The sequence below is a fragment of the Larus michahellis genome, chromosome 2 (genome assembly GCF_964199755.1).
Source record: "Larus michahellis chromosome 2, bLarMic1.1, whole genome shotgun sequence".
Lineage (NCBI taxonomy): Eukaryota > Metazoa > Chordata > Aves > Charadriiformes > Laridae > Larus > Larus michahellis.
In genome coordinates, this window is record NC_133897.1 from 145,250,350 (window position 1) to 145,264,316 (window position 13,967).

The 13,967-nt window shown below is 43.1% G+C and overlaps 1 protein-coding gene across 1 annotated transcript in view; it reads right to left on the reverse strand.

Moving 5' to 3' along the window:
• Positions 1-1,685: 1,685 nt before the first annotated feature.
• Positions 1,686-13,967, reverse strand: part of NIPAL2 (NIPA like domain containing 2) — a 52,459-nt gene continuing 40,177 nt past the window's right edge. Inside the window, 5 exon segments of the mRNA XM_074577508.1 lie at positions 1,686-3,909; positions 4,222-4,316; positions 5,638-5,701; positions 7,436-7,524; positions 9,945-10,080. Coding sequence (XP_074433609.1) covers positions 3,815-3,909; positions 4,222-4,316; positions 5,638-5,701; positions 7,436-7,524; positions 9,945-10,080 — 479 coding nt within the window. The 3' untranslated portion in view covers positions 1,686-3,814.

The window sequence follows — 13,967 nt, forward strand, 5'->3', positions numbered from 1 at the left end:
AAACAAACAAATCTAAACAAGAAAAAGGCCAAGTCTCAGAGGATGGTAACAAAAGGGTAAACTGAAAGACAGCTCAGTCTAAACTTCTGCACCTCAGTGTTATCAGAGTCAACGTTTTTCTCTGCAAATAACCAACGCTCCTGCATAAAGTGGGTTGGAAGGAGCGATCGCAAGGGCAGACCATTTTGAGTTCAGAAGACCCAGTCCATCCTTCCAGGGCTGTTCATGCACCTCATAACAAACAGTCAAGGGAAAGAAAAAAATCGATCCTTAGAACAAGTTGCACAGTCAGACACATGTCCAGGCTTCTAGCTGACCTTAGGGCACTCGTTGTGCCACAAGATGCCTGTCTTAGCACCCATGTGGAGCCACTCAGCACTTAGCTATGCGCAGCCCAGGGAGTCTGGCTCAGGGTTTTGCTTCAGGAGTCAGACCCTTTAAAATGCTTCAAGAGGTTCATAACTGCTGCATTTGGGCCATGGTGACACATGAGGAGTAAGCTTAGCAGGATGCTTGCTGTATGGTGAAGCTCCTCAGAAGGAGAGAACTAATGTAATACTTCCCCCTAAAGAAGAGAGGCCTCACTCCCTCTCCTCCTTTTCCCCTCCTTCCCACCAAACGCTCCAGTCAGCCTGGTTGGCTCAGCTCAGGGAGCCAACTCAACAAGGAGAAGAAAGCAGACGATTTCTGGGGGATGAATGAGCTGAACCGGCTCAGAGAGAGCCACGGGCCATGCAGGACCTCGCAGCTGGGAAAAAGAGGATAAGACTTTGAGCAGCACTGAACCGTTCAAGCAGCTCTCCAGGTATTGGAACTTCAGCTTCAAAGCACAGAAGCTCAAGCTCCTATGATGTCCGACCTCTTTCCTTTGGTTTTAGGTGACCAGTGCCCTCACACGCAAAACAGGAGGCCACCAAAAGCTGGGTTGTAGCAAGGAGCAGGCAATAAGCCTACCAGGTGAATGCCAGGCCCCTATCATGGGCAAAAATACAAATCCAGTCCAAAATTCATTTAATTTTTGCCAGCTGAAACCATTTGGTAAATCCAGCCTGATATTTTATGGCAAAAACTAAACAGCCTTGCTCTAATCCAGAGCTCCCATTTCCAGGCCCATGGCCAGTTAATACTTCATCTCTTACCGCAGCGTGACCAGCAGTGGAACAAGCACTAAACGAGTCCTGCTGGTTCTGGTCTGTCAAAAATCCCAAGCTGGAGCCTGGGGGACCACGTGAGCCGCTGCCTGCCCACCCCGCCTTCCCGCGGTTTGGTTTCCTCAGATGCTGGGGAAGATCTGTTCAAGAGATTTCAGTCTGCAGGTGCAAGTTTTGCAGCTTTATATCTGGCCCACATTTTTGATGTCAGGAAAAACATCGCAAGAAAATAACTCATTATTAGAGAAGAGCTCCAGAGACTTTTTTGTATTCCAGCGAAAAGGCTTTTCTTTTAGCAGGCATTTGCGTGTGGTGTTTGCAACCTAAATATCGCCAGCAGAATCTGAAAATTATATTGATTAGAAACTGGTTCTTGAAACAAATTATGTCCCTTTCTTGGCAGAGCAGTAGTGAATTCTCATCTCTGAGTTCTTCCAATCTTGTAATACATTAATTTGTTGGAACATGCTCACATCTCAAAAATCATGTCAAATCACAAATTTTAATTACACATAATTCCCATCAGTGTTTTGCTCCATAAATTAATTTCAATTACATTCAAGTTTACAGAAAACCTTTTAACCCTTATAATTTTTTTATAAACCCATAGGAAGAAAAGAAGCGTTGTTCAAGAAGAAATACAGTAGTTTAAAATAAGTAATAACTTTTGCCACAGATATTTACATTTTATTTCCTGCTTTAAAGAGAAAATCCTATACCTGGTAACCCTTATTATCTCCTCCAGCCCTCCTGAATCTTGGAAACAGATTTCAGAAAGATGCTCAAGGCCAATCATTTAAAAAAGAAACAAAACCAAATCCTTTCACACATTTGTTTCTGGGGCCACAGAATGAAAAACTGTTGGCCTCCTATTTCCATCTTTAACACACGCTCTCACTTGAGACTTCGAAAGTGACTTAAATTTGCCTTGCAAAAGAGAGATAGAGGCATGCCCTTATTCCCTGGAGAAAGCATACAAAAAGAATGTGCTTTTTTTGTTGTTATTTTAAGCTTTAGAAACTTGAACTCAAGCTGTAAGAGGGGAAAGGAAGGCCACGGCCAGGCAGCTGGTACAAGTAAGGTGCAGACACAGAGTCTTGTCCTGTGCCAGCTGGAAAAGATCCACGCTGGAAAACAACTTCACAACCCCCAGCCCTGCACCCTGGCTCCCAGGACATTGCTGCGTAGGAAAAACTGCAGCTCTTTGTGCCCTTTGTAGGGTTTGAAATGAAATTGTGTTTTGGATCTTCAGCTGTACCTATTTTAAAATGAAATAAACAAGTTTTCAGGAAAAAAATGAGACGTCATTTCCTCATATGTCACTGAAACAGAATACACAGAGCCTATGGCCCCTATCCATTACTGCGGATTAATTCAAACCTAAAAGTATCTTGTCCAAGATGTAAAGACTTTTCAAGAGCACTTGCACTTGTTTCTGCAGAGGAGGTGTCTGACCCCCACTGTGTCGGCTGAGGTGGATCAGCGCAGCCAGGCAGTGGTAAATGGACCCACGGCGAATTCCCAGAAGAAGCTTTCTTGCTGGGAGGCTGGGACTGAGGGGCAGCGAGACCTCCCAGACCTGAACACAGAGCCCGTATTGCCATGGTTCCCATTGCTGCTGGCTCTTCAAATCAGTGGGGGACACTACTGTCTAATGAACGAAAAATTGTACTGTTGCTGCGACTTTTTGTGATCCTGTTTTTCTACAACCTTTCCTCATCCAGGATTACCAGCATTTAGGAAGGAGGCAGGAGTTTCCCTACTGTTCTTTTTTAGGAATATTTTTCCAAGACGCACCAAGGGAGGGAGCCTGGTACCCCATTCCCTCTGGAGAGCTTTGCACTTTCTTAACTAAAACCTTGTTTTCCTGAAAACAGAGGCTAAACCTCAGGCTATGTTATACTAACAGCTAGTATAGCCTAGCCCAGTGCAGAGGAACCTCCTGGGACAATGTAAAATATCAAGCGTGGCTCCCTAGCGCTGCCTTCACTGGGCACCACAAATGTGTGTGTGTGTGTGTGTGTGCGCTCACGTGCCTGTGTTTGTGGCAACTGCTCTCTTCCTTCCCACTCCTCACACAAGTATTTATTTCCTTGGAAGAGAAGAGAATTAGTCTGATGGCAGAAGGTAGTCAGGATTTTCCCTCCACACATAATATAAAACACTTTGTGTGTATATGTTTGTGTATACTGTATATATGCCCACAGTGTTGATTCTTGAACAGGAAGGATCAGGGTTTTTTAAGTTTTATACATATAGCAGAATACTTTGAAGTTATTTATGAAAATTCTCCTCATTTCTAACCTTTGTCTTTAAGCATCTACACAGATCTGGGGGGCTTCAAAGAGGAATTTTTATAAACCTGTTCTGTGCCTATTTGCATTTCAAGGCAATTAAGACTCTAAAAATATCCCCAAGAGGCAATAATACTAGAAGAATGTTCCATTTCTTTAATGGTTATTTAGTTTTTCTTAAGGCTTCCTTTATCTTCAGAACACATTTGGGACAGCCATGGGATAAATTAAGTAGGATTAAATAACGCTGTGACTCATCAACACACAGGGGTTCAACTAATGCTTGAATATGTTCAACAAAAAGGTGCTGCTCATCCTTGTTCCAGTGCTGTTCCTCCTGTTAATTGGCATGTAAGGTGCTTTCTTCTTTCAGCTTTGACTTTTCACCGAGTCGTCTTCATTATTCAAAGTGCCATAGCGTGAACTGCGAGAATCTGGTTGTATTTTGCCTGTCAATTTTTTTCCTAAGGAAATGGGGTGAGAGAAGGGAAAAACAACAACTCTGTGAAGAATTTTAATAAAACAAATCCCCCACCAATCCATCATTTAAACATTCTTTGCTCCAATAATCATTGTTTTCATTTGACTGGTTGTAACAATAGCTTGGAAAAACTCTGAAAAATTCTTTGAAAAATCTGTTGGGAACAGGAATAGAAATTAAGGGAACAGTATATTTATTAAATATGACTAGAACACATTTGTGACTCAACTCTCCTAGGTCATCCCATTATCTGATACCTCATTTTTAAACAGAGACAGAAAAAAGCCCTACTTACCAGGAATAAGTCCACAGTCAATAAAAGGAATTTGTAAATGCTCCTCTCTCTTATTTCTTGCAATTACAAATACACCAAGGAAAGATAGGAGACACCTGCAAAATAACAGTGGCACAGTATCATTAGAAACAGTTCACTGCATCTGAGATGAGAATGTCTTTCCATGTTGCTTTTTCAAGCACTTCCAAATCCAAGCTGCTCAGTTTATAGAGAAACTTTTCTTCCTGGCAGCTCTATAAATTCATCTTGGGCTCCCTTTCAGTCTATTTTTTGCCTCCTGAAGCTTTATTATCAGTTCCAAAGGCTCTGCAGGCAAAATTACACTTTCAGCAATATATACCTAATCAAATGCCTGTGAGTGTGAGACCGCAACATTTGAATCCCTGAGCAAATCTTCGCAGAGCATCTAAGCTAGCATTCTAGCATTTGCAATTTCATTAACAACTCAGTCTAGCTGCAGACAATCAACATCTCTGTTGTTTTTCTCGTTTGACTGTGTGTCTCAGGGGCAAGCTGTAAGCCAGGAGTGATGAGAAACTGCTATGCTTGGATAAATCTTCTATCCACTCTATGTTGGACACACAACCACTAATTCCTGCCTGCCAAATACATGGGTTGAATTTGCTCATCTCCGTCTTCTGTCACTTTTCCTGCAGTCAAACAGAATAGTAGTTGTGTGCACCTACTCTGGTCCGACTGCCAAGCACAAAGAGGTCTGTAGTTATCGGCATTGTGGCAAGACACCCCTAGCAGTTCTAGGAGATGCTTTTAACCATGTCACACCCGTTAACAAGTAACTGTCACCTGTCCCCAGAGTTGTTACAGTGCGGGTAGCCAGGAGAAATTTTCTGCTCTCACAACACCTAGACCCTTCTTCAAACATTTATTGTTAACAGCTTCTTAGCATGCTCTGAACTCTTCCACAGGGATGCTGTGTCTTCCTTGGCAGAGGAGGATAAGGGAGAGATATTCTACTACTGCCTTATAGGCAAGTAACTCCTGTAATTGCCCATGCCCAGGGGCAGCAAAGACCCTCCGGACACGCAAGTGGAAGGTGAGATGGGAGGAGATTTCTCGCAGTTGTAAAAGCACCCCCTATAACATGATCTTTGGTGGAGAGCAGTGATTTCTCCTTCCTGCTGGAGGAACACATGCTGCTGTTTTTTCATTCTGTCATGAGATTAGTAGTTCATAAGTGTCTCACATTTTTACATATTTGGATTCAAAACCAGCCTCCAAACTCCCAAGGCACAGACATCAATCTTTCCTTTAATGTTTTTTTATCCTACTATAATGGCTATTCCATAATACTTTAATAACAAGACAGGTTTCTTCTTACTGAGAAAAGGAGGGATTCCACAAGGCAATGCTGTTTCAATGCAAACGTTAGTGCAGATTTTAGGCCGATACACTTACCCGAACAGAAACATGAACACGCTCAGCAAAGCCGCACTTTGGAATTCCTGATAAAATATGACCCCTGGAATGTGACAGAAACAAGAATTGCAGACCTTGACTGGCTTCCAAGTGATATGAATTACAGCTGGGAGGGTCAGGAACAGTGTCATGCTCAAACGGAGCAAAAAAAAAAATCCCAAATAAGGTATTAATACACATTGTGATGGGTTCACTTTATGTGCCCATATTCCGTTACCTAGGCTTTCTCAAGATACTGCATGGGACTGGAGAAGATTTAGTCTATCAGGTTGAAGCATGTGCTGTGTTAGTAACTGCACAGATGCAGGTATTTTTTGCACTGTCAGCAACAGTTTTTATGCAGGTCAAACTCAGGGTCTTATTCACAAACAGAGTCATAGCAATATAGCTAACAGGCTCTTCATGGATTTAGTTAAGCCACTCCAATAGACCATGTGGACATCTTAACTCCAACTGGGAACAGGTTTTTGATAACTAGCTGTGTCCCTGATGTTTACATCAAGTTAAGAGTTCCAGCAGCCAAGTTTGCCAAATCTTTCTAGCTGAAGGGATCACTAGCTCTTTCTGGTCACCCCTCTTCCAGGAATTAGCACCTCCGCAGTGGAGGTGACAGAACCAGATGTATATCTGGCTCTCAGCTGCCCTAACTCACAGCCAAGTATATTAGCTTTAAACCACTGATGAGCATAGTTTTGCTTAGAAACGGCAGAGCGTGAACCAGTGCAGCTGAAGTGTGACTGTATCTTCAAAGGCTGTAACTTGGGATGAGGGAATCATGAGACGAGGTGTCTTCTACGAGCAGCCCAGAAAGATTCAGCAGAGGTTGTTCTTCTAAGCCCTCCGCTGGTTTGACTAACCTGGTGCAAATGCATGTGTATCCATTCTCAAAGCTATTAAGCCATTCCTGAATAGGTACTTGATCTTTTAAAGCAGCCCAAGGCCAAATTCCCCATATGGTCACAAGAATGCAACCCCCTTTTGGCACAAGTCTCCTCTCAGTCACAAAGTGTAGGTCTCTTCTAACACAGGTGCTGAGGCAATCTGTGCGTGAAGCTAACTCTCCTTCTCATTAATGGCAGCTCTGCATGAGAAACTCCGGCACAGCAATGACAGGAAAGCCCCCAGTGTGTGTTAAAATGAGTCATAAATGTTCTAACAACATGATTATTTTGGCTCATTGCTGATACAGCATCTTAGTCGTCCTCCCTGCTCATGTTATTACGCTGCACATCATTCCCAAGATTTGCAGTCCCTCTTTAACAGCACCGAGTTCGAAGTTCTCACCCAGAATAAAATGTTAAATGCTTAAAAGGTCTTTGGAGTCATTTTAGTTCCTTCACTTAACCTAGAATTCCACCTTCTGAAACTGAACATACACTAACTACTACGAAGCACAGCTGGTTGTCATTTGAGTAGTTTGCCAGGCTGTTAAAATTACTCTACCAGTTCGGATATGGAGAGGCTGGTGTGCACATGGTAAATGCATTTGCTGGCCATCAAGATGAAGCTAGGATAAATGCAGGTACTTCTAGTAAGCCAGCAATGCACAGTAAACTGTATGTATAAATTCTGGAAATGCTAGAATTTTATTATTTTTATTTTGCTTCGAAAGTTGGGAACTTATTCATTTTTCAGAACTTAAACACCTGTCTCTTAGGGAAAACTTCTTTTTGCGAAGATAAACATGACTGGTTTTTGTTCCTGTTCACAGGCAGTTATTCTTGAAAACCTGACGTTTAGAAAATCATTCTGTAGAGGCAGAAGGCCAGAAACAAACCTGAAATGATGGCACTGGTGGTGAAGAACACAAAATTAATGGGCACAACTGCTGTCGCTTCATACAGATGCATTGCTTGATTCAAGAACCTGGAAGACAAGTGTTATTGCACCTCGTGCCTACAGGAGGTTCATTGCACTTTAAGTCAGGTTAAGCCACTTTATGTCAGCTTAACAATAAGTGTGACCATTTCTTACCACAATAGCAAGTAGCCCTGCACAGATGCATATGTCTGTTGAATTTACCTTCTGGGTTTGACTCTGCAGAGTACAAACAAATAGGTGAAAGCAAGAAGGTTGCTGTGGATTCTTCTGGCCATAGGCTGTCATTGGAGAGTCCTTTGAAGCACTGTTGGAAAAATTTTGTCTGCCACAGATAAGGGAGGAATGCTAGGGTATTACTGCTTATGGTCTGCATTGGTTCTTGGAAGCAGTGCTGCCTGCGAGCAGCCAGGGACAAGTTGCTCTAATTTAAACAGGTTGTGTAAGGGTATATTTCCAGCACGGACATGAACACGCAAGTCCTCGTAGGAACCGTTTCACTTTACTGAAGTCCACATTGCTGCTACTGCTCAATCCAACTTGGCTAAAACACATATTTGTGTGTTTATCCATGCAATCATACCCCAGTCACACTCTGTCCTGCCGGGAAAGTCCAGGAAGGTGGCTCCAAGCATGTGCTCCTTGGGTTGGAAACTCTCTGCTGTGTTCCTCAGAAAGGCAACACAAACCCTCACCAGAATCATGAGCAAGAGTGTGCAGGAGCGTACACTGCACACAAACCTGCAGGACTAAGACACTGGCCATGGAGAAGCCCACCCAGTCTTCATCAGATGATGAAAAAAGCAAAACAATTAACCCACTCGTACAGAGACCAGAGCTATCAACATTTACACACAGGGTGATGAATCATGAGTGTGAACTCTCGGATGCACTGGTAGATACTCTGTTATGTGAACGGTACATTTCAGACCAAAAGAGAAAAATCAGGAGGCTGCAGAGTGTGTTCAAAACCTATAAAAAGAACCACACTTAAATGTTTCACTGGTACAATACATGTGCACAGTAAAAATCCAAGCTTGGATCTGTTTTAGCCATTAAAGTAATTGCATGGTTATTTTAGCAACTGTTGAACAGTCTCCATGGTGCTTTAAAAATAAAGAAATCCTACATATCCACAGGATAGTCAGGATTTTGAAGTCATTGAAAACACCTCATTATTTTCTCCCATTTGCAACAAACTTGGTCACAGGGACTAAAACAGTGATACCAAGGCCTAGCATTGAATCCAGGAGGATGTTGCAGCACAGGCTGTTCTGAGCTAACACACAACAGTCCAATAAAATAAGAGAGGAAACAAATAAAATGAAAAATTTAGACTGACAACACTGTGTCTGTTAGAAAACGTGTCCAACAGAGAAGGCAGAAAGAGACACAGGGAGCAAAAGAGCCCAGGGAATGAAATGGGCACATTTCACTTCTGTTTTAATTTTGACCCAGCAAATGAAAGAAATAAAAAACTGCCAAGACGGAGAGGTTAATTCAGCAGCTTCCTATTCACCAAGTTTTTATTTCCTATTTTAAATGCCCTGAGCTGTTCTCCCAGCGAAGACAAGCTGGATGTAAATCAGTCTATAATCTGTTACAGGGGAGTTCTTGAGTCAGCCATGGAGAGTCACTGCATAATAACGCATGGACTTTCTGATTCCACATGGGAATGGTATGTTCTGCCACGAGAAAGCTGGGTTGGCTCTTCTACTGGAAAAAAATCATGCAAGTAAACACTCAGATTCGCACTGGAGCAGTCTAGATGAGATTACTGAATGATGCTATCAGCACCTGAAGCAGAGGGACCGGCATAAAGGGAATGGACTCTCTGTTCAGCTGCAAGTCATATTTTACCATGCTGCCACCCCCAGCAATCTGCGAAGGCAGCATAAAACAATCACTTAACAGGCCAGAGGCCAGCAGGCAAAACTCACATGTCCCCTGCTCACCAAAAGTTAACTATTTCCCAAAAAGGTACAGACATACAGGGTAGCAAAGCGCAACATGCAGATTTAACAGAGGCAGGGAGAAAGTTGGGGTAAGCTCTATTTTTTGGTCTGATGGGTGACATAAGCTAGGGAAAACATGCACAATGAGGGTAAACACGGCCATTTGGTTATTCAGCAATGAAGGTTGCTAAAAGTAACAAAAAAATATATTACATAAACATAAATTTAATTTCATGAGTTCAAAACCTGTGCCAAAACTAGAACTAAAATTGGTAAGACCTTGTATAAGGTGATAATGACATGAGGTAGCATCTGTGTAATTAATCAATTATAAACTGAGAAATAAAGCCTAAATAAACAACACAATCAGCTGTAGGCAATTCGTGCATCTGCCAAGGCTCTGCTAGGAATTTGTTGCCTTTAAGTGCAACTTGGATCTGGAGTCGATATCAGTACTGAAAAAAAACAGATAAATGGGTACAAATGTTAGGAGATGAGTAGAAACTCACTTACTTGACTTGGAAAGCACAAGAAGTTGCCATTAAAACAATCATGATATAGAAAACTGGATAAGTTAGCTGCATTTTCCCCTTTGCAGAGAGTGTTATCATGCTGGCCACAGCCTTCACAGCAATGACAGTCAGCGATGCTGAAAGGGAAAGGGAGAGATTAGCGGGGCAGGATTCACAGCAGGGACCTCAGAGCATCCAGGAGGGAGGACAAGGTGCCAGGTCAGAGCCACAGAGCTGATCACCTAAAGACACACTGTGGCAGGATTTGGGCACCTAAAGCCAAGCGTTTGATTTTACAAATGCTCACTAAGTTACTGCCTAAATTCAGAGTGGCCTTAACTCCATGTGTGCTTTGTGTTTTCCCTTGCAAGTTCTCGTAGCACTGAGGTCTGCAGCAACCCTGCACCTACCAAAGTTTCCCCATTTTCAACCAGGTAACTGAGGTTAGCGTCAGATAAAATCTTGCAAGGTAGGACTCTGTGTGCATGTGTGAGAGAGGTTAAGCTCAGGTAGAAGAAAGAACTGGATCCATTTCCCATTGCTGGGCAGATCCTAAACACTGGACTACCAGATGGTGGTGGTACAACAGACTCCACGTCTTTCAGACATACTTTATCCTCCAGCTGCTAATTTGGAGCTCATGTTGCATTATTCAGGGAGGTCTGAGAAGTCTCGCTATCTGCTCAAAGTAGCTGGGACACCTCCTAATAGCAGCCTGCACACGATACCAGCAGCCTAAAATAACTCCTCACCCTCAGGGTTTCTCTGCTGAGGTGGGAAATAGCTAAAGCTGGCCACAGACGACTTTTGGGGTCGCATCACGAAGCCCCCCACTGGTTTTGTACAGGGGGCAGTCAACCAACACAGGGGTCTGTGTTTCATTTCAGGGGCCAGGCTCTTAAGACCATTACTGGATTTAGCCCATTGAATAGAATATTTTAGTAGTTTGTTTTCAATCCATTTAGTCACTGTCATTGCATCACCACAAACAAATCTCAGAAGGCAGGCAATGGTTTTAATACATGTCGCCAGTTCAGAGAAGTCTTGCAATATACATCTTCTAGAAAAGGGACTGACAGTTCAGCTAAGAATTACTTTAGATTTCCTTTTGCAGTGCGCTCTTTGTTGAAGCTAACGCAAGTATGCTGTGATTCCTGCAAGTAAAATGTACCAAATTCAAAAGAAACAAAAAATGATAAGACGAGTCAGGGTGTGGAGATGACCTTTGAAAAAAAGGTAATTAATCGTCAGGAGCACTGTCCCCCAGCTGGGATCCAGTTCCAGCCTCTCCCAGTGTTGGATTTCGGTGGTCTGATTCATCCTCCTGTAACTGCAAAATTCAGATTGGCAAGAGGAGCTGCACTGTGCAAAAAGTTCAGGCCAAGGCTTGGGAGAAAAGGTGGGGGAAGGAGAATAGATTCAAGTCTGTGGTTTTGATTGCAAGCATTTTTCTTACAGCAAGTCCAAAAGTTCAGGGGGAGTTTAGGAGTTGCATACATCTTGTGATGATCCTGTTTTCATGACAACCTTTCCACCTAGTACTTCTTGCTCTGTAATGGAAATAGGTGGAGCGGTTTAACAAACCTAGCAGTAAAAGTGAGCAGAGGAGGTCAAACCCTGGCCTGCAGTCATGCTAATGGTATGACAAAAAGCCAAAAAATACACTCAAGACCCAACAAGCAGCCTACATAAAAATTGAGATTTGCACTCTAATGTGGGGCAGTTACTATTTTAAAAGAACACTTACAGGTAAAAATTAGTAGTTTGAATTGTCCAACTAAAGGTAAAGATTGGTGAAAACTTGTTTCTGACGAAAGGGCAGTTTCCATCCCTTATTATTTTAACAAAGCAAAAAAGAAAGCATCAGGGGTTTTTTGTTTGTTTGTTTGGGTTGGGTTTTTTGAAAAGCTGAATGATCTTTTTTCTTAAAGTAGCCCTGGAATAAATTTCAAAACCTAGGTAATGGTTTTCCTATCTCTGATAGAATAACCCCCCTGCGAGGCTAGTGTGACAAATGATGTCACTTTCCAGCTGTTAGGGCAGGAAACTCAGAAATCCCACTTTAATCTGAAATATTTCCCCCCAAACTTATGATAACCCCCAGTATATACATGAGGTAAGGTAATTCTCACCAAATGAATTTGCAGAGTTTTACTAAGCAAAACATTTGCAAATTTTAGAATCACGTCTGTATTTTTTTCATAATGAAAGTAGCTTTCATATCCATTGAAGCACAAAGGCTGCCTTCTTTTTAAAGAAACCGTTCTACCTTTCGTTTACATCTCTCCAAACCCTCCACCAGGAATGTATCTGTGCAGATATAAGAAAACGCAGAAATCCCCTTCCATGAGCTGCAACTGAGAATTTTCTGCTTGGAGACCCCAAGCCTCGTCCACCCGTCCCACAGCCAGGGCTCTCTGGGGACAGTGCGTGTGCCAGACGGCTGGGAGCAGAGCTGCTGGGACCTCTCTCAGCCCCTCTCTCATCTCTTTGCTCAGCAGAAAGGTCGGAGAGCAAGAAGGCGGCTCCAAGTGTAGCTTTGTGGGGACTGCCAGGCACCAGGACTGGGAACCAGAGCCAGCCACAGTTCTGGGTTTCCTGCTTGAGGGAAATGTCAGTATTTCAAAAGTTCCCATGAACCAGGATTTGTTTGTTTGTGTCTTTTTTAATAGAGCAGAAATAATGACACATTTTTCCTGAAGCTGCATATGCTCACCAAAATGTCAGCAGCCACCAGCTGAAATTGTTATTTTTGGTTGATTGCAGCCTGACCACTAAACTGCAGTTAGTGCCTGCTGCGGCATGGGTTTGCAGCCCTGCCACTGTTCAGAAGCTCCATGCGTCCCTTTGGCACGGGTGGCATCAGGGCTGTCAGGCTCCATGGCAAAAGAAGCACACAGGGCTACGCAGCTCAATGGCCCAGGTCTCCCGGAGCCATGTGTTGACCTTGCTTGGGGCAGTCATCATGGTGGGTCTGCCCAGATCTGCAGCAGTCAAGTGTAGAAGCCCATCTGGGGATCTCCAGGCTTCCAGCTATACAACAAGGAGGCTGGACCTGGCTTGTCTCTCAGGAGCATGCAGTGCTTCACGCTCCTCATGGGAGGGTAAGAAGCTGAAGAGAAGCTCAAGGAAGCTCTGCTGAAGCTCCTAGGCTCCGTGCTAGGACCTGAGTCTGGCTGGACTCGCACTTCACTCCTCCAAACCGAGAGCAGTCAAACAGTTAAAGCTAAGGCTTTGGGGGCTCTTCCATCTCTGCTTTATGCAGGGACCATGGAAATCCTTCAAGGCTTCCGGAGAGCTACAGATCCTGATGTTCCTAGTGCTGGGAAACTTAAATGGGAAGACTGTCACGAAAAAGTTGATCTGGAAGTCTGAGCGTTTCAGCTGTGTAAGAAACCAGTCAGGGATCTGAAGGAAGGCAGTTAATAAATCTGTGAGGGTTTTTCACATTCAGTTAAATCCAAATTGTGTAACTGGCAAACTTTGGTGAAATTCTATTTTATCAAAAGACTCATGACCATTAGTGATGACTCATGACCAAGGCTCCATTAGAAATGTGCGTTATAGGTCTTTGCAGACTGATACATGCACCCACTGAACTCAGTGAAAATATAACCATTTACTTCAATGGCACAGTTCAAGCACCTTTCACTTCAACCAAAGAAATGTGGTGTCCCATTAGGGTTTCATGGTGAAGTGACAAGGCAAGGACGGCAGAAGACACAGGGTGGTAATAAATTCTTAATATAGCCCTGTAAGTGGTGGAGCTTTAGAGATAGACTCCTGAGATTTTTCAAAACTGATTCAAGTTTAACTTTATTGAAAGCTGCCTGATAAGATGACCTGGGTATTGATTGCGGCAATGTTAATCAAAAGGCAAGCTTCAGTGGCCCACTGAGTTCTTGCTATGTTTCTGGAAAGGTGGTAAAGTATGAAATGTTGGGTGTGCAAACAGGCATAGATAATTCAAAGAAAAGTTCCTGTACAGTCACAGTATATCACTGCATGTGCTTACAGAGTGCTT